General features: G+C 57.9%; 1 protein-coding gene across 16 annotated transcripts in view; it reads left to right on the forward strand.

The window, feature by feature from the left end:
* MORN1 (MORN repeat containing 1) overlaps positions 1 to 17,297 on the forward strand; it is a 74,774-nt gene that overhangs the window by 829 nt on the left and 56,648 nt on the right. For 13 of the 16 annotated variants that reach the window (XM_016952519.4, XM_016952530.4, XM_016952526.4 and 10 more), the window contains exons 2-7: positions 924 to 995; positions 2,578 to 2,676; positions 3,385 to 3,495; positions 4,997 to 5,087; positions 5,827 to 5,914; positions 16,496 to 16,592. In XM_016952519.4, the coding sequence (XP_016808008.2) occupies positions 924 to 995; positions 2,578 to 2,676; positions 3,385 to 3,495; positions 4,997 to 5,087; positions 5,827 to 5,914; positions 16,496 to 16,592 (558 nt within the window). The remainder of the gene's footprint in view (positions 1 to 923; positions 996 to 2,577; positions 2,677 to 3,384; positions 3,496 to 4,996; positions 5,088 to 5,826; positions 5,915 to 16,495; positions 16,593 to 17,297) is intronic. The other 3 variants (XM_016952532.4, XM_054661962.2, XM_016952533.4) reach the window with 1 other exon arrangement.

Below are 17,297 nucleotides of genomic sequence, written 5' to 3' on the forward strand. Positions count from 1 at the left end.
AAAAAATACAAAAATTGGCCGGGGGTGGTGCCTCCTGCAGTTCCAGCTACTCGGGAGGCTGAGGCAGGAGAATCGCTTGAACCCAGGAAGCGGAGGTTGCAGTGAGCCGAGATCGCGCCGCTGCACCCCAGCCTGGGCGACAGAGCAAGACTCAGTCTCAAAAAAAAAAAGAGCAGGTTTTGATAGGAACTGTTTCTAGAATCAAATAAACGGGTCTGGAATGAACTCAGAGCTAACACTAGTATCTTCAGGTAGAACCTGACCCTGATTTGGGACAGATACAGTAGCCTGTAGTAACCCCCTGCCCTCCTCCCCGACATTTTCCCATAAACCCTGCCCCCAAAATGTGCCTGAGGAGCTGGTAGGGAGGGAGCCCTGCCCATTCCTGGAACTGCAGGAGTTGGCGGGTGGCACACCCAGCAACTAGGAGGAGATGAAGCCGGCCAGGCCGTCCTTGGGTATGAGTGTGGATTTTCTCCCCAGCGATAGGAGGCCACTGAAGGGCCACAGCAGGGGATGGGAGAGTCTGCTCCTCCCTTGTGTGCCTCACTGACACTGCTGCTCTGCCTTCCCCTGGCTCACTCATCTCCTGCAACAAGGCTCCCAACCTGCCCCTCACCACCTCCCGAGCACCTCTGGTCTCTCAAGGACCTGCACTTGTTTCAAGCCAGCCCTCTTACTGGGCCTGTCTTCTCTGCACCAAGTAGGTCCTCATCCTTGTCACATAAACAAATGAGCAAATGAATGGCCCAACAGTCGACAGGAGAGCTCATGAGCCCCACAGGTCGCCTCTGGTCTGCTGAAGGTGACGTGTACCAACCCCTTGAAGGCCCTCAAGGGAGCTGCACTCCCTCCTTCAGCACTGGAGAGCATCCCTCATCTCTGTGTCTGTGCTTACCTGTGTATGTCTTCTCAATACTCAGGTTATGGTGTCTACGTATACCCAAATTCCTTCTTTCGATATGAAGGAGAATGGAAAGCAGGGAGGAAGCACGGTGAGAAGCCTCTGTGGTCTCTTCTTGCAGCTGCTGCCCCACAGCTGATGAAACCAGTTTCTCCCCGGGAGGTTGGGTGGGCAAGTGGCATTTCCTGTAGCTTTCGAGCCCATTGTACCCTGGTGCTTCCCTGGCTGCTCAGGGTAAGGCCGGATGGGCAGGGGAAACAGAGGCCTGGGAGACCCCCCTGGAGGGCCACCTTTAGCAAAGGAAGCTGCGACTTTGAAATTCTCCCTAGAGGTTGAGTTCATTTGTCTTTTCCAGACTGAAAACTGGCTTTATGGTTTATTTCCGATTATAAAGAGAACCTACTCTTGTAGTAAATCCAAGTAATAGAAGAAAGAAAGTGTAAAGTCAAGCCAAGCACAGTGGCTCACGCCTGTAATCCCAGTACTTTGGGAGGCCAAGGTGGGCGGATCACTTGAGGTCAGGAGTTCCAGAACAGCCTGACCAGCATGCTGAAACCCTGACCCTACTAAAAAGACAATAATAGCTGGATGTGGTAAGGCACACCTGTAATCCCAGCTACTTGGCAGGCTGAGCCAGGAGAATCCCTTGAACACAGGAGGCAGAGGTCGCAGTCAGCTGAGATTGTGCCACTGCACTCCAGCCTGGGTGACAGAGACTCCATCTCAAAACAGAACAAAAAAAGCAAGTATAAAGTCGATAACACCTGTACCCCCACCAACCCCAGGCAAGTGCCGTGAACCTTCGGTGGTGTGGACGTTCTTGCCACTGTGCTCCTCCCACGCAGTTTTGTATCTGCTCTCTGCCAGTTTTGTTTCTTTTCTTTTTTTTTTTTTTTTTTTGAGACAGAGTTTTGCTCTTGTTGCCCAGGCTGGAGTGCAATGCTGCCATCTCGGCTCACTGCAACCTCCGGCTCCCAGGTTCAAGTGATTCTCCTGCCTCAGCCTCACGAGTAGCTGGGATTACAGGCACCTGCCACCACGCCCGGCTAATTTTTGTATTTTTAGTAGAGATGCAGTTTTGCCATGTTGGCCAGGCTGGTCTCGAACTCCTGACCTCAGGTGATCTACCCACCTCGACCTCCCAAAGTGCTGGGATTACAGGCATGAGCCACTGCGCCCAGCCACTCTGCCCAGTTTTCTTTTCTCTCTCTTTTTTTTTTTTTTTTTTTTTTTTTGAGACAGTCTTGCTCTGTCGCCCAGGCTGGAGTGCAGTGGCGCAATCATGGCTCTCTGCAGCCTCAACCTCCTGACTCAAGGGATCCTCCCACCTCAGCCTCCTGAGCAGCTGGACCCACAAACACGTACCACCACACCTGGCTAATTTTTAAAATTTTGTGTAGAGACGGGGTCTCTCCGTGTTGCTCAGGCTGGCTGCCTGCACTTCAATTCCTGTACTTGTTCTGGCTGAAGGCGCCGGCCGCTCAGGTGTGTTTCAGCAGATATTTTTGAGAACATTTTTTTATTTTTAAATACATGTACAGCATGAGTGATGGAGCCAAACACAAGTTTTGAAGCCAAGCTCTTCGTTCTGAGAAACAGGCCCAACACTGCACAGTGTCATTCGCAGTCAACCCAACCACTGTCTGAGTTCACATGACGATTTCTCCTGCCAGGTCACGGGAAGTTGTTATTTAAAGATGGCAGTTATTACGAAGGGGCGTTTGTGGACGGAGAGATCATGGGAGAAGGCCGCCGGCACTGGGCCGGGTCAGGTGAGCTCCAGCCGGGATGGCACATTCACTCCTTTCTCATAACCCCTCGGGCTCAGTTGGTCCCCCGAGTCTAGACGCAGAAGGCGTGACATGTAGACGGGAAGCTTTGTGCCGTGAGGGGCCTGGCCTACCGAGAAGCCCTGGGGACCTGACTGAGGCTCTGTGGTCACCACTGAGAGCAACTCAGGCTTCCGGAGACACTTTTCTAGAATAAAGATTTATCTGTGCCAAGTTACACTATTTCTTTTTTATTTAAAGCTATTTCAGCCACATTGAATCCCTAGATGGGAAACCAGCTCTGGGGACTCGTTGCCGGGAGCTGTGTGTCCAGGAACCTCAGACCCTCACGCCAGAGGGGTCGGTGGGTTCTCAGTGGAGGTGTTTTCTCTCAGGCTTGGCTTTCAGTTTTTAAAGAGCCAGGGAAAAAGCTCACCCTTCACCCTGCAAACCGACCAGAGGGTCCTTTGCCCTCGGGATAGATGCCCACAGAGAGTGTCTGCCTGGGGCTGTCTGCATGCCCAGCTGTTGGGGAGACCAGACCTGCTTACCATGTTTTCCCTCATGAACCAGACTGAGTAGTATGATGAGGCAGGGACGTCCATTCTGGAATGGTTCCTGCGTGTCATGGGTCAGGGACAGAGGAGAGCCGACTGGGGCCGCAGCCCCGAACTGAACCTCCTGTCTCCCCTCCTCCTTGTCCACATGCAGGAGACACCTTCTCTGGACAGTTTGTTCTGGGAGAGCCTCAAGGCTACGGCGTCATGGAGTACAAAGCCGGCGGATGTTACGAAGGGGAGGTCTCCCACGGCATGCGGGAAGGTCTGGCGCCCACAGGAGCCGGGTGCTGTGAGGGTGGGCGCTTTCAGGACATGGAATCCTACGTCCACTCAGGTTCAGGAACCTCCGAGAGGGCCTGCCTGACTTCAGAGGGTGGGAAAGGAGGTAGGGGGCCCATGCCCTCTTCTCCACACCCCCAGGCCATGTCCTATGCCCGGCATACACCAGTATGCCCAGCGGGTCCTGTGGCGCTTGATGCAGCTCTGTCATCCGCTACCGCGGAACAGACGCCCGTGGCTTAGGGGTTAAAATGGCCACTGCTTTATTGACTGCTCCTGATCCTGGGGTCAGTAGGTTGGCCTGGGCCCTGCAGGGAGGGGCTTCTGGTCTGGACTATGTGGGGTCACTAAATGGCTACAGTCACAGCAACTCTGCCAGGCCTGAGGGTCCCTGAGGTCCTCATAGGCCTGGGAAGCCCAGCTCCTTGCCCGGTAGTCTTGGACAGCTTAGCCACTTCCTCCACATTCTGTTGGCCCAAGCAAGTCAGGAGGCCAGACTCAAGCCAGGAGGGGGCTGTGCCCTGTCCCTCTACCCAGCCAAGCCAGGCCCAGCATGGTCCGTAGTCCCACAGCCAAAAGGCCACCCGCACCCGAGACAGGAGTCAAGCATATAATACCCTCCACCACAGACGGAGCTTCTTTTTCCAGTGTTTTCCTTATGTTAAGAAGCAGAGGCCAGGCATGGTAGCTCACGCTTGTAATCCCAGCACTTTGGGAGGCCAAGGCGGGCGGATCACCTGAGATGAGGAGTTTGAGACCAGCCTTGGCAAAATGGTGAAACTCCATCTCTACTAAAAATACAAAAATGGCTGGGCATGGTGGCACACACCTGTAATCCCAGCTACTCAGGAGGCTGAGGCAAGAGAATCACTTGAACCCAGGAGGCAGAGGTTGTAGTGAGCCGAGATCGTGCCACTGCACTCCAGCCTGGCGACAGAGCGGGACTCCGTCTCAAAAGCAAAGCAACAACAACAAAAAAACAAAAGAAGCAGAAATACTCTCAAATTTCTGAGTTGTCCAAAATCTGAAAATGCCGCAGTTTACGAACCCCCATCCTCTTTTGAGTTTCTCCTTGTTCAGGTCAAGCCCTGCCCTCCTCACTGTGAACTTGAAGTTTCTTGTGAAAACAAACGACAGGCCCAAACTGCACCCATCCTCACCCCAGCAGCACGCAGAGCCTGTGCAGCCTCAGATGGCAGAGTCTGCAGGGCCCTCGACGGCACCTCTCAGAGCTGGACCCCAGGGCCATTTCTGCTGCCCTGTCAGCTCACCGACCTTTCCCGTTCAGAGCCTCACCGAGCCGTGCTGAGGCCTCTGTGTAGCCAGGTCTGGAGGGTCTGTCATGTTCCTGGGGGGCCCTGAGCCCCATGCCTCCTAGACTCGCTACTTTGCTCCTGCCCGCCCTCCAAGGAGCGGAGGGCGGATCCCTTCTCAGATGCAGGAGGAGGCACAAAGCCAAGTCTGTCTCTCGGTCCCTTCTCCAGGACACGGGTTTCTGGTGGACCGGGATGGACAAGTGTACCAGGGCTCCTTCCATGACAACAAGAGGCACGGCCCTGGGCAGATGCTCTTTCAGTGAGTATGAGTCTTGCGGGTGCTGCCTGGCGCACGACAAATACACAGGGCAGGTGTGAGGCCATGTGGCCTGGGGGTGTAGACAGGACTGCCGTGGGACACCCCGGGCCTGTTCCGGCCCCTGCTGTCTACCCGCCACCCCCCCGGTGCCAAGTTGTTGAACCACATTCTGTGGTTTCGGTGTTATTCTGTAATTTTCCCCTTGTTTATTGAAATTGACCAATTGTGTGTTTAGTAGATAAAACATCACCCCCCCCCCCGATTAAAATACCTCCTGAGGACGTCAGGCTGGCGGCAAAGTGGCACCACAGGAGCGTCTCCAGGTCTAAATGAGGATGGGGGTGCCCTCCAGCCAGCAGAGCCTCCCGCCTCCCGAGTGCTGGGCATCTTCAGCCCGTGTGGAAATTCCCACTGCGGAGTCTTGGCCTCACTGGTTGTGGAGACTGCAGCTCCCTCCCGTTGCCTCTCCTGGGTCATTTTCCCATTTTGAGTGGCGGAAGCCGAGCGCGTCCCGAGCAGGCCTACCATCTAGGGTGGGGGTGGGCGGACGTGTCCCCACCGCCTGTCGTCGGCCCCCAGCCGGCCCTAGCGAGGCAGGAGCTCTTGGGGCCATCTGCTCGAGCCTATTTTTGCCTCGGTCCCGCGGTGCCTGCGGAGCCCGGTGGGAGGAGCCGGTCTGAGTCACTGCCACCACCGAGCTCCCCCCATTGAGAGTGGACTCTGTGCGTGTGTCCCCCAGGAACGGTGACAAGTACGACGGCGACTGGGTCCGGGACCGGCGTCAGGGACACGGGGTGCTGCGCGGCGCCGACGGCTCCACCTACGAGGTACCCGGGGCGCACGGCGCCTGCTGCCCAGAGGGTGCAGGCCTCGTGGTGGGCAGGGCGCGTGGGGTGTATGGGGAGCCTCACCCTGGCAGCTTCTCCACGTGCCAGGTCCTGCGATGCCCTGATCCCATGTGGGAAGATAAGTTTCTCTCTCCCCTCACAGTTCCCTGTTGGGAAAAGAGAAAAACAAACAGGAGTGTATTCATATGTGTGCCTTGTGTATACTCGGGAGGTACGCGGAGAGGCAGGGAAGCTCACAGGCGGCTCTCACTTTTGACTTAAATCCCATCTTCAGCCAAACCAAAGGAAGAAGCGTGCTGGGGGCCAGTCACGGGGATAAGGCTGGTGGCGCAGCTGAGGCGGGGCCTTCTCCACCGACGGGAGCCTCTGCGCCTCGGCGATCTGGGGCCTTTCTCTTCCTGGTACGGAGAGGAGATGCCCTTACCAGTGGAACTTCCTTTACGGATGCAAATTTTTTCTTACAAAAGGGAGCTTCTCCTGTGTCTGCAGTTTCTCAAAATAATCTGCTCAAAATAGTGCTGATGCCAAAGAGGCAGATTTGGGGGTGGTACATTCTGGTCTGTGACAAGCCCTACAAGGCAGGGACTAGGATTGTTCGCGGGGGAATGGGGCAGCGGCCCCGTGAGTGCAGAGAGCAAATTTCAGGATGTTTGGAGGAGAGGACACCAGACTTGTTGACAGGCTGGATGTGTGGGCAAAGGCAAGAGAAGAGTCAAGGTTGGTGCCTGAGCTTTCGGTCTGAGCATTGGATGGACAGTGGGGCCTGGTTCAGGACGCAGTCAGGAGGCAGAAGCAACACCGATCACTCCAATGGGGAAAAATGTAATGAAAAAATCACTAACAAGGACGATTCAGGAGACAGAAACCACACCCATCACTCCAATGGGAAAAACGTAATGAAAGAGTCACCAACAAGGACGAGGCAGCTAGCTACCAAAAAGGGCAGGAGAAGGAAGAGCAACGTCTCAGTGTCAGGAGGGGGCCCGGAGACAGACCCTCTGCAGTGGAGTCTGGGAGTGGTGTGGTTGCTGCTTGGGCTGGGCTGCAGGCCTGAGCTCCTGGCTGGTGGGAAGGGGAGGCTGCTGGTCCACAGCGTGGGGGTGCTTCACAGTTAACCAAGCCATCCCCCATGCTGGCCGTGAGGCACCAGCGGAATTGAGAGCCTCAGAAACCCAGGTGCTGCTGTGTGAGGCTGTCGCAGCCATGAAGATGACCATGACTGCAAGGGCTGTGAGGGGCCTCTTGAGCGTCCAGCAGCACTAACAGATAGGAACCACACGTGCAGGTCTCTAAACGCAGCGCAGGTCACAGCCTGAGAATCAGGACTGCTGTGGCCGTGGAGAGGAGTCCCTCGTTCCTTAGAGCCTCGGGGCTGCTTTGATGAGAAACGCAACATTTAATTGTGTGGGTCGCAGAATTACAATGTCAGTTGAATTCCCTTCCTTGCCAAGATTCTCCTATGAAAGTTGGAGCAGTGGTTGGAGAGAATGGTCCCTGGAACTAGGAGGAACCCAGCACCCTCCTGAGACTCAGACCTCCACAGAGAGGGTGTGGCTGCCAGCCCAGGTGGTAGAGAGGTTTTCTAGGGTGCCAGGGGCCAAAGCTACTTCTCAGGAAACTCCCCCTGAGGTGCAGGAGACGCTTGCCAGAGACCAGACACTGGGGTGTTCCACAGGCCACTGGCCCTGGCCATAGGAGTTAAAGTAGAAACACTACCTCCCACAGTCCCGCCTTGTTCTCTGTTGACAAAGCCTGGCATTGCACTTGTTGGCAAAGGAGAAACATTGACAGGGTCCAGTTCCCGTCAGGCAAAAGTGGGCAAGGAAGGGGGTGCTGGGAGCTGAGGGGTGATGGGTTGGCAGTTGGCATGGGGCCACATGGGGATGGAGGAGTTGGGGGTGGGGATGGGAGCCTCATCCTGGCTGGCACAGCTGCCCGCAGCAGGGCCTCAGAGGTGGTCAGATGTGGGGCCCCTGGAGGGGTGGGCAGGCGGGAGGTGCAGTGTGGCTCCCCTCCGCATGCATGTCCACCCTCCCTGCTCTTGAAACAGAGCATCCTGCTTGGGTAAAAGTGCCACCCATGCCCACTCCGGGGTCTGCCAGCCCTGCTCAGGGCAGTTGACCATTGGCAGTGTCCTTGCTGGACCACGGGAGCCCATGTCAGCGTCGTTGCTGCCCCTGCTGGCCTGGGCTGGTGCTGCGGGTTCTCACCTGAGCCATATGCAGGAGATGCTGTAGCAAGGCCAAGGCTCTGCCTCTTCTCCCCTGGGGACGTGTGTCCATCCTACAGGACCAGACTTCACCGCGTGCTGGGGCAGCCACTGCTCCCTTGTCTTCACTGTCCAGAGTGGCAGTGGGAGAGTGCGCCTAAGGGAGTCCCTGGGCAGAATTCTCTTCTGCCCACCCCTTCCCACCCGAGCACACCCGGGCCCCCACCCCACTGCCACCATGACGATTCCCTCGCCTTACAGGGCTAGGGCGAAGCTGGGGCCGGCGCTGGTGCACAGCTCTGGAGCTTGGGCTCGGGTGTGTGGTTTCACTTCCTGGGTGCCAGGCGCTGCTGTCAGCCTTTCGGTGCATTGGCTCATGATCCCCACCAGTCCGAGCAGGGCATAGGTGAGGAAGCTGAGGTGCTAGGATGGCAGGCTCCCTCACCAGGGCAACGCAGCCCTGGGGGCCCCCGGCCACTCACCCAATCCTCATGTTCCCTGAGATTCAGGAGGACCTGGTCAGGGCATGTCTCATGGCCCAGGGACACAGAGGTGCCGCCTGCTGCCAGACAGGGCCATCCCCTCCGGCCTGGGCTGGGCGAGAAGCAGCTCCTGTTCTTCCAGAGGACCATGGACAGCTTTGTCCTCCCCACCCCCACTCCCAGCCCAGCCCTGTCCCCAGAGGCTGTTCTGTCCCACAGGTCCCCTGGCTACCACCCAGGCGCCAACTCGGGTCCACACTGCTTGCTGGTCATCAGCGCCCTGGGCCAAGAGAGAGGACCAGGCAAGGGACGGCGCCCTCCCTCCTGGGCTGACAGCACCAGGGTGCTCAGCGCATCCACCAGGGGGCAGCCCAGCCCTGTCCCGGCACCACACTGGCCCGGGCCTTGCCGGAGGGAGGCAGCTCCTCCCCGGGAGCCCAGAGCTTATTCCCAAGCCATGAGTTTGGACGGGGGAGGATGGCCTGGGATGGCCACTGGGCCCAAGGGCTGGCTGGGTACTCCTGAGAGCCGGGCCCCCAAGCGGCCCCCCAGGCCTTTCTGCTTGGGATGGTTTCTCCCCTTGGTGCTAAAACCTTGAATTCTGCAGAGGGTTTTGCAGAGGATTTCTGCGAGAGTCTTGGTGCCAAACCCTTCGCGTGACCTACATTCCCTGGGGTTATAACATGACCTCCCCACTCCTCTGCCGTCCAGGCCCAGAGGACTGGGAGACCTGGGCAGGCCCTGGGACCGCCTGCCAACCGAGGCCCGCACACCCTCCCCAGACAGGCCCGTGGCTTGAGCTCCCTGGGGACACTGCTGTGTGCTGGTGCTCGCTGCCCCACGGGGTGCTCTGGGCAGTGTCACTGGTGGCAGCAGTCCCCTGGCCTCGTCCACGCTGCTGACACCTGCAGGCACGGGCAGCCCGTGACCAGTGAGCTGCCTGCTCCTCCAGCGCCTTCTCCAGGCATTGCTCCTGCCCAGACCGATGTAGACGCTGAGAAGGGCACCTGAGGCCAAAAGGACAGGCTGGGCCCCCATGCCCTCAGGTCAGGACTGGGCCGGGGCCACCTCCCACGCAGCACAGCCGTGGCTGCCAGACCACACTTCAGAGGCAGGAGGTTTTCACATGGCTGTTTGTGCAAGAAGACATTACCAGGTCTGTCCGTTGGACTCTGGTTAATGAGGAGAAGCGAGGCTCTCTTGGCTCAGCTGCTCAGTTCTCTGCTCTGCATCTTAGCGCTGGGCCCTCCGGTCACAGTGCCTCTCCTCCACCTTCAACCTGGAGAGTAAACGACATCGACCCGGAGAGGCAGCAGCCGCCAGAGACGGGAGTCAGGCCGCACATCCTGAGAGCTGTCCAGAGTGAGGGGACAGCCGTTCCTTGTGGTGTCATTAGTCAAATATTTAGCCCGCTTTAAAAAACATTTTGTCGACCAGGCACGGTGGCTCACACCTGTACTCTCAGCACTTTGGGAGGCCGAGGTGGGAGGATTGCTTGAGCCCAGGAGTTCAAGACCAGCCTGGGCAACACAGGGAGACCCTGTCTCTACAAAAGAAGTTTTAAAAAATACAAAAGTAGGCCAGGTGCAGTGGCTCACGCCTGTAATTCCAGCACTTTGGGAGGCCGAGGTGGGAGGATTGCTTGGGCCCAGGAGTTTAAGACCAGCCTGGGCAACATAGGGAGACCCTGTCTCTACAAAAGAATTTTTAAACAATATAAAATTAGCTAAGCATGGTGGTACACACCTGTGGCCCCAGCTCCTCAGGAGGCTGAGGAGGGAGGATCGCTTGAACCTGGGAGGCAGAGGTTGTAGTGAGCTGAGATCACGCCCACTGCACTCCAGCCTGGGTGACAGAGCAAGACCCTGTCTCAAAAAAATAAAAAACCAAAACACCAACCATTTTGTCATGGTAAAATCCATATAACGTAAAACTTAGCATCTTAACTACTTTTTGTTTTGAAGAGGCGAGGTCTCACTGTGTTGCCCAGGCTAATCTCCAATTCCTGGGCCCCAAGTGCTTTTGCCTTGGCCCCCAAAGCGCTGGGATTTCAGGCGCGAGCCACTGCACTGGGCCGTGACCATTTTTAAGCGTGCAGTGGCGTGGCAGGAGGCACAGGCACATTTCGTGTAGCCACAACCACATCCACCTCCAGAACTTTGTCACCTTCCCACCCGAACCTCTGTCCCCATCCAGCACGAACTCCCCACGCTCCCACCCCTGGCAGCCACTGTTCCACTGTGTGTTTGTAGACTCTGCTGATCTCAGGGCCTCCTGTGAGTGGTGTCCTTTCGTGCCAGGCTTGTTTCACCCGGCGCGGTGTCCCCAGAAGCCTCCATGCTGGAGCCTGTGCCAGCCCCTCCTTCCTTGCTAAGGCTGAGCCGGGCCCGCACCCCCCACCACCACCACCCCGTGTGGACAGACACGCTTCTGTGCCCATCTGTGGGTGGACTCTGGGGAGGCTTCCCCTCCTGGGTCCTGTGGGTGATGCTGCTGTGAATACGGCTGCACAGAGAACTCTTCAAGGCCCTGTGGGCCGCAGCCCCAGAGGTGAGACTGCTGCATCGGATGGTGATTCTGTTTTTAATTTTTGAGGAACCGCCATGCTGTTCTCCACAGCGGCCTCACCCTTTTACCTTCCTGCCCACAGTGCACGCAGTTCCAGTTCCTCCCCAGCCTCACCAACACTGGTTATTTTCTGTTATTTTTGTAAAAGGTTACCCTAATGAGTATTAGCCTTCTTAACAATAACCACAATTGAGATGCAAGCCCACCCACTGTCAGCCGTGGCCACCACTGTGCACCCGGTCTCCCCCTCTTTGACGCTTCTTGGCAGCTGTAGTCTCCCCCAGTCCTGGCCACCAGCTGCCCCCACCCGTGAGCACCTGCCCCTCACCATGTTTGGTGCTGCCAGGCTTTGTGGACAGGAGTTTGGCCTTTTGACTTCTTCCCTGGGAGCTTAAACCATCGATCAGGGCCACGAGGTAGGTGCTGGGACCTTCTTGGACACTGAGTTGCCTCTTAGAACTGCTCTGCCCCTCCAGCCACACCCCAACCAGCGCCGGCTGTTCGTTTATTTTTAGAGATCATTTTATGTTCTGAAAAGACTAGAAAGTGGTAAGTTCTTACTTCTCTCTCTCCTGGCCTTCGCCTCTGCCCACCTCGGAGCATGCCCTTGGCACCTCCTACATCAGCTCTGATCCACCCATCTATAGTAGGAGAAACTCAAGGAGACATCGGCTGCTACCCAGGCACCATGAGCTCGGGGTTGGTGAGGCCCCTCTGGGAGACCTGTTCTCCCTCTCGACAGCAGGTGTGTTTTCTGCAAACCGTGTCTCCTGCCTTGCAGCCAGTATTCCTTAATGCAGAGCTCTATGAAGAACCTTTTTTTAAAAATGCATTCTAGAAAAAAATGCATTCCTGAAAATAAACATGTTACAGCTTCTTCTGATGGAAAATAAGAACAGCGGATCCCAAAGCAGAGAAGGCTCCTCTTCCACAGGGACAGGAGCCACGCGGCTCAGGCCGGTCCCGGAAGCCACAGAGGTCCTGGGCCACGAGCACCCCCACCAGCCTGTGACGCCTCAGCTGTCTCCGTCCCCCACACTCCTAGTTTACAGCTTACTGCCTCGACCTCCCAGGACCCAAGGGCTTGGGCAGGCCCCACACGTCCTCCAGAACATCCTCGGTGGGAGCCGGACCAGAACACGGAGCAGACAGAGTGGAGGCCACACGTGTGTGTGCACATCAGAGCGTCTCCTACCCATGTTGGCAGCAGCGCGGCCCTCCGGGTGTCCCTGGCTGTATCAGCTGCGCCATGAGTGTTGGCTGTCTCACACGCCAGCTTTCCCGGAGTTGCCGCTGGGTGCCGAGCACCTGCTCACTGCACGGAGCAGGTGGCTCCTTCTGGGCGGCTTTGCCTGCCGCAGTCCCCAGGCCTCCTCTCCTCAGCTGGGCGTGTGTGGGAATGCCCAACCGGAGGCCTCCACGGGGCCTACAGCCTCCACATTTGGGCCTACTGCCCTCGGACCCAGGGGTCACAGTCCAGGAAGCCTGGGCCAGTGGGGGACTCCTGGGGTGCATGTAACACTGAGAATCATGTAGATAATTTGGGGTGTTTGAGCACGCATGGCCTGTGGGGCGTCTGGCCGGCTTGCCTCATGTGGACCCCCCACCACCCTGGGGCAGAGGAGGGGGCTGGCTGTTGGGGCCGTCATGGAAGCACTAGGGTTACACTAGGGTGGTCCCCATGTCCCCTCTGGAACTCCTCACAGTTCACACCTTGAAGCCCAGGCACTTGCGATGGGACCAGCGAGGTCAAATGCAGGACCCCTGGTCCTCACTGTTACCATGAAGTGATGCAAATGGCCGGTCTTCAGAAACCGGAGCTAGCCCCACCCGTGCCACCAAGGCACACCAGCCCCTGAGCAGTCGCAGGGCCCAGGCAGAAGGGTCCGGCAGGCACCTCACTCATGACGTGGCCTGAGGGGGCTGGGCAGCTGGTCCTCGGGGCCCCCACCTGGTGCACCAGGCCGTGAACCTCAGCAAAGGCCCCGTCTCTTGATGCCCAAGGTTTGGCAGTGGTTGGGGGTTACTTTCTCCAGACCACAGCACCCTCGAGGCCAACACTGGGGAAAGCTGGAGCTGCTGCTCTTCACCCCCACCTCCCGGGGCTGTTGAACCCCAAGGAGCACCAGACCCAGGACCCCCCGAGGAGGGCCAGAGGCAGGAAGTGCCTGATGGTGCCAGGGGAGGGTGGATGCCTGACTAGGGCCTGAAAACAGAGGGCATCGCTTCCAATAAAGCATGGAAAGAAAACAGCATGAATGGACCAGAAGTGCTTCCCAGTGGGAGAAAGAAGAGCACTCACAACCTCTTCTGCCCCAGGCTGCTTGGAGTGGGCCAGCGCCAGAGCAGTCCCTGCACCAGCCGAGCCGTCCGAGCTCCTCGACTATCAAGGAAGGTGTGAGCCTTTGGCTGAGTGGTGCTGGGAGCTGGGGAGAGCCGAGCACTGCCCGGGGCCTCCTGAGTGCTCTGCCACCCAGCTGGGCAGGGAAGGGAGGGCCCCTCACAGAGGACACCCTTGTGGTCCTGGGGTCGCCTTTGTGACCGAGGGGGACATATGTGTGTCACCATCATCCTGCACGACCGCTTCCTGACTTTGGAACCGCTGTTTGCCTCTTTATTTTGGGTGTGGACCTGGACCCCAAGTGGCCCTTCCCCAAAGGTTGTGTGACCATCACCACCTTCCCGTGTCCCGCACCGCACACCTGTGCTCACCTGGGTGCCAGGCAGTGGCCCGGCAGGGAGGAGGAGGGTGAGCAGGTGGCAAAATGCCCATTCCTCGGTCCCAGCCTCTGTGTGGCTGAGGCCCTGCACGTAACTCTCCACCCTGGGCATCGGCCTGGACTGTGCCTGGGTGCTCCCTGAGGCCCGGGTGGGAGGAAGCTGCTCCAGGACTCTCAGCGCCCCAGTCTGTGCCATCAGCAGGAGGATCAGGAGCCTCCCCTGCACCCTATTTAATAAGCTCTTGCTCGTTCCTGCTTGGGGTACATGCAACAGAAACAGCCGAATTGTCAAAGGTGTGATTGATAACGTGAATTAGACAAGACCGTGCTATTGGATCAGTTGAATTGATCACTCAAATGTGCTTGGACTGACCAAGTGCTGCATGAAAGCTTGCCTGGATCAGCCCTCCCACCCGGACACCAGCGGTGGGTACCGAGGATGCCAAGCCCTGACCTGATTGCTGCGCACCCAGGGAGGGAGATGCCAGGCAGGCTCGTGCCACATACGTGAGCCGCAGCCCCAGACCAACCATGGGTGGAGCCACTCACCCCAAAGGCGGGCTCTGCACCTCTGCATTTCTCGTGACTCGAGTGTGTCTGGCTTCCCCTGCCCAGCCACAGCCTCACTGGGTACTCACCCTGGACGCCATATTGCAGCTGGTGTCAGCCCTGCCCCGCAGCTCCACCTCCCTCCTCCTGAAAGCCCGGGGCACCTTCCAGAGGCCGAACGGGTGGAAGGGGGCAGAGACCAGACATCGCCATTCTCATCAGTGACGGTGACGGGGGCCCCGGACGCCCTGAAGAGCCCTCAGCTGTGCGCTGACTCGCGCCTCTCCCCGTCCAGCGTGAATGAGATGAGAGACAGTGAGGACAATGGTCCCAGGAAGGGACCCTCAAGAAATGCCAATCAAATGCGTTGGACTCTCACCCAGTTTGGTGGGAACGTCTGGAGTCATAGGACAGAGAGCTGAGGGGGCAAGGCTGAGGGGAGGTGCTCTGTGGATGCAAGGGTGCCCACGGCCTCCAACAGGGCATGGCCTCCAGGCATGCCATGCAGCAGCAGTCAGGGCAGCCCATGGACTCTGCACCAGTCCTTGGTATCTGAAGCCCAGAACCACTCTCACCTGACCCCACATGTGGTCAGCTCTGGGGCCCCCATCCACTGTAGTTGCCAGCGTGGATGGTGCTTGCCCAGAGCCCAGGGTGGCACGGTGAACCGGACTCTGATCTTCAGGGCAACTGTCTGGGCCGATGGGGTGACGTCAGTGGTGCGCTCAGCTTGGAACACTGCAGGAATGCAGCCGGGTGGGTGCTGGCTGGGATCTTGGGGTCTGGGAGCTGGAGGAACAAGAGCCTCAGGAGCAAGGGCCCTGTCCAGACAGCAGCCGGGCCTCTGCCCACCTGGCACCCCGAGCTGGCTGCCCAGCTTCTCCTGAAGCTGAGAGCTGCCTTTTTGCTGCCTCCGGGCACCCACGCGGGCTTCCAGTTGTCTCGGATCGGAGCCCTCTGCCTGGAGGCGTGAGCCGTGCTCCCAGCCAGCAGCTGTGAGTTGCCCCCACCCTGCCCCAGCCCTTCATGCACTGTGGCTCTCCCTGGCCTTTGGGGCAATCCAGTCGCCTTCAGGGCTGTCTGCAGAGGCCCTGTCTCCCTGCAGCCAGAGAGAGCTCCAGCACCATCCACTTCTCCCTGATCTGCCACACTCCTCAGCCCTGGCCCTCGGCCCTCGCTGTCTCTTCCCACGCATCCCAGGGCCCAGGATCCGTGGAGAGGCCCCAGAAGGCACGAGCTGCGCCCTGCAGACCTGCCACGGCTGCCTCGGGGTTCCCCTGGGGAAGGCACCCAGGGAGGGCCGGGCAGGGAAGCAGGAGCCCACTTAGCTCCTGCCAAAGAGTGAACAGAAGCAAAACGTGTCTTTGGTTAATTTTTCTTCTAAGAGAAGTAATTCAGAGTGAAATGAAATACCATTTAAATTTTCCATGAAAATAATCACCCTGCTATTTCACATGATTTTCCCAGGCTTTGTTGTATGACTTGGAAACCAGGCTTGTTATGAAGGAGGCAGAGTTGGGGTGTGCAGCGAACAGGCATTTCTCCCAAGCGCACGGGCACATTTTTTCAAACTGTGTTTTTTAATTGGCCTCTTCATGTATAAATGAACAGTGTAACGGACAAGCAGGGCACCTTAATCCCAACGCCACAGTCGGCCAGTTTGCGGGTTCAGGCCTCCTTTATGATACATGCCACAAACACAATATCTTGGTATTAAAAGGATTTTTTTTGCTGAAATGTGCCCGTTCGAGGTTTTGTTTGCATTTTATATACTGTGCCGTTGTTCCCATACCTCCTGGCATCGTTAAAATTCCAAAGGGAGTATATTTTGCAAAGCAAATTGGATCGCATTCTAATGAAACAGTTTCTCACCACCAAGGGACAGGCTGCAAGGACCCTCGAGACGATGTGGTTTTCTAGCAGCCTTTGGTCCTGGGGCCCTGCTGTAGCACCAGGAAGCTGCAGTGCCATGCGGGGACCCACAAAAGCCCCTTGGGAGCCACCAGCCTGAGCCTCACCCTTCTCTCTGCAGGGACAGTGGCACAGCGACGTCTTCAGTGGACTGGGCAGCATGGCCCACTGCTCAGGGGTCACCTATTATGGGTTGTGGATCAACGGCCACCCAGCAGGTAGGTGTCCCTGCCTTCCTGTGGGCACTGTGAGGTCCACTGTGGGGGGTGTCCCTGGCCCCTTGGCAGTCATATGGGAAATACTGACCAAGAGCACACTGGGGAGGGGTGGGGCAAAGTGGAATATAAAATCCCACCCCTTTTAAGGAAAAACATGTTCTAATCTGATGTCAAAAGTGGTCCTGCTGCAAGTGGGGCTTCCCGGACTTGGGGCCTGAGTGTCTGGGGGTGGCCTCGTCACGGCTGCGCTGTCCCCCAAGTGGCCTCTGTCCAATTTCCCTGAGCCCTCTGCACTGTGATGTGGCCACAGGGTGGCCTCGGCTCACAGAAGGACCAGCCAGTTGGGCCTCCTCTGGGGGCTGCCTCCCGAGCCACCCTTCCTCTCCCCATGGTGTTCCTGGTGGCCTCTGGGTGGCCTCTCGATAGATTCCAGGATGAGGGTGCCACCCCAGGGGTCAGTCTAGCCAGGGACACAACACTCATCCAAACCTCGGGGCCAAGTTCGTGACACAGGTGCAGGTGCCACCAGCACCGACTCTGGCTCTGCGCCGGGGCACCTGCAAGGTCTCAGCCCAGGCAGCCCCACACGTACCTCCTGGGTTGGAGGACCTCGGGGGACCAAGGCCTGTTAGCTGGGAGAGGTCACAGGGGTGACGGGTGACAGTAACTGCTGCCCTCAGCACGGACCCGCTGGCCCTGGGCTCC

The sequence above is a fragment of the Pan troglodytes genome, chromosome 1 (assembly GCF_028858775.2).
Source record: "Pan troglodytes isolate AG18354 chromosome 1, NHGRI_mPanTro3-v2.0_pri, whole genome shotgun sequence".
NCBI classification, from domain to species: Eukaryota; Metazoa; Chordata; class Mammalia; order Primates; family Hominidae; genus Pan; species Pan troglodytes.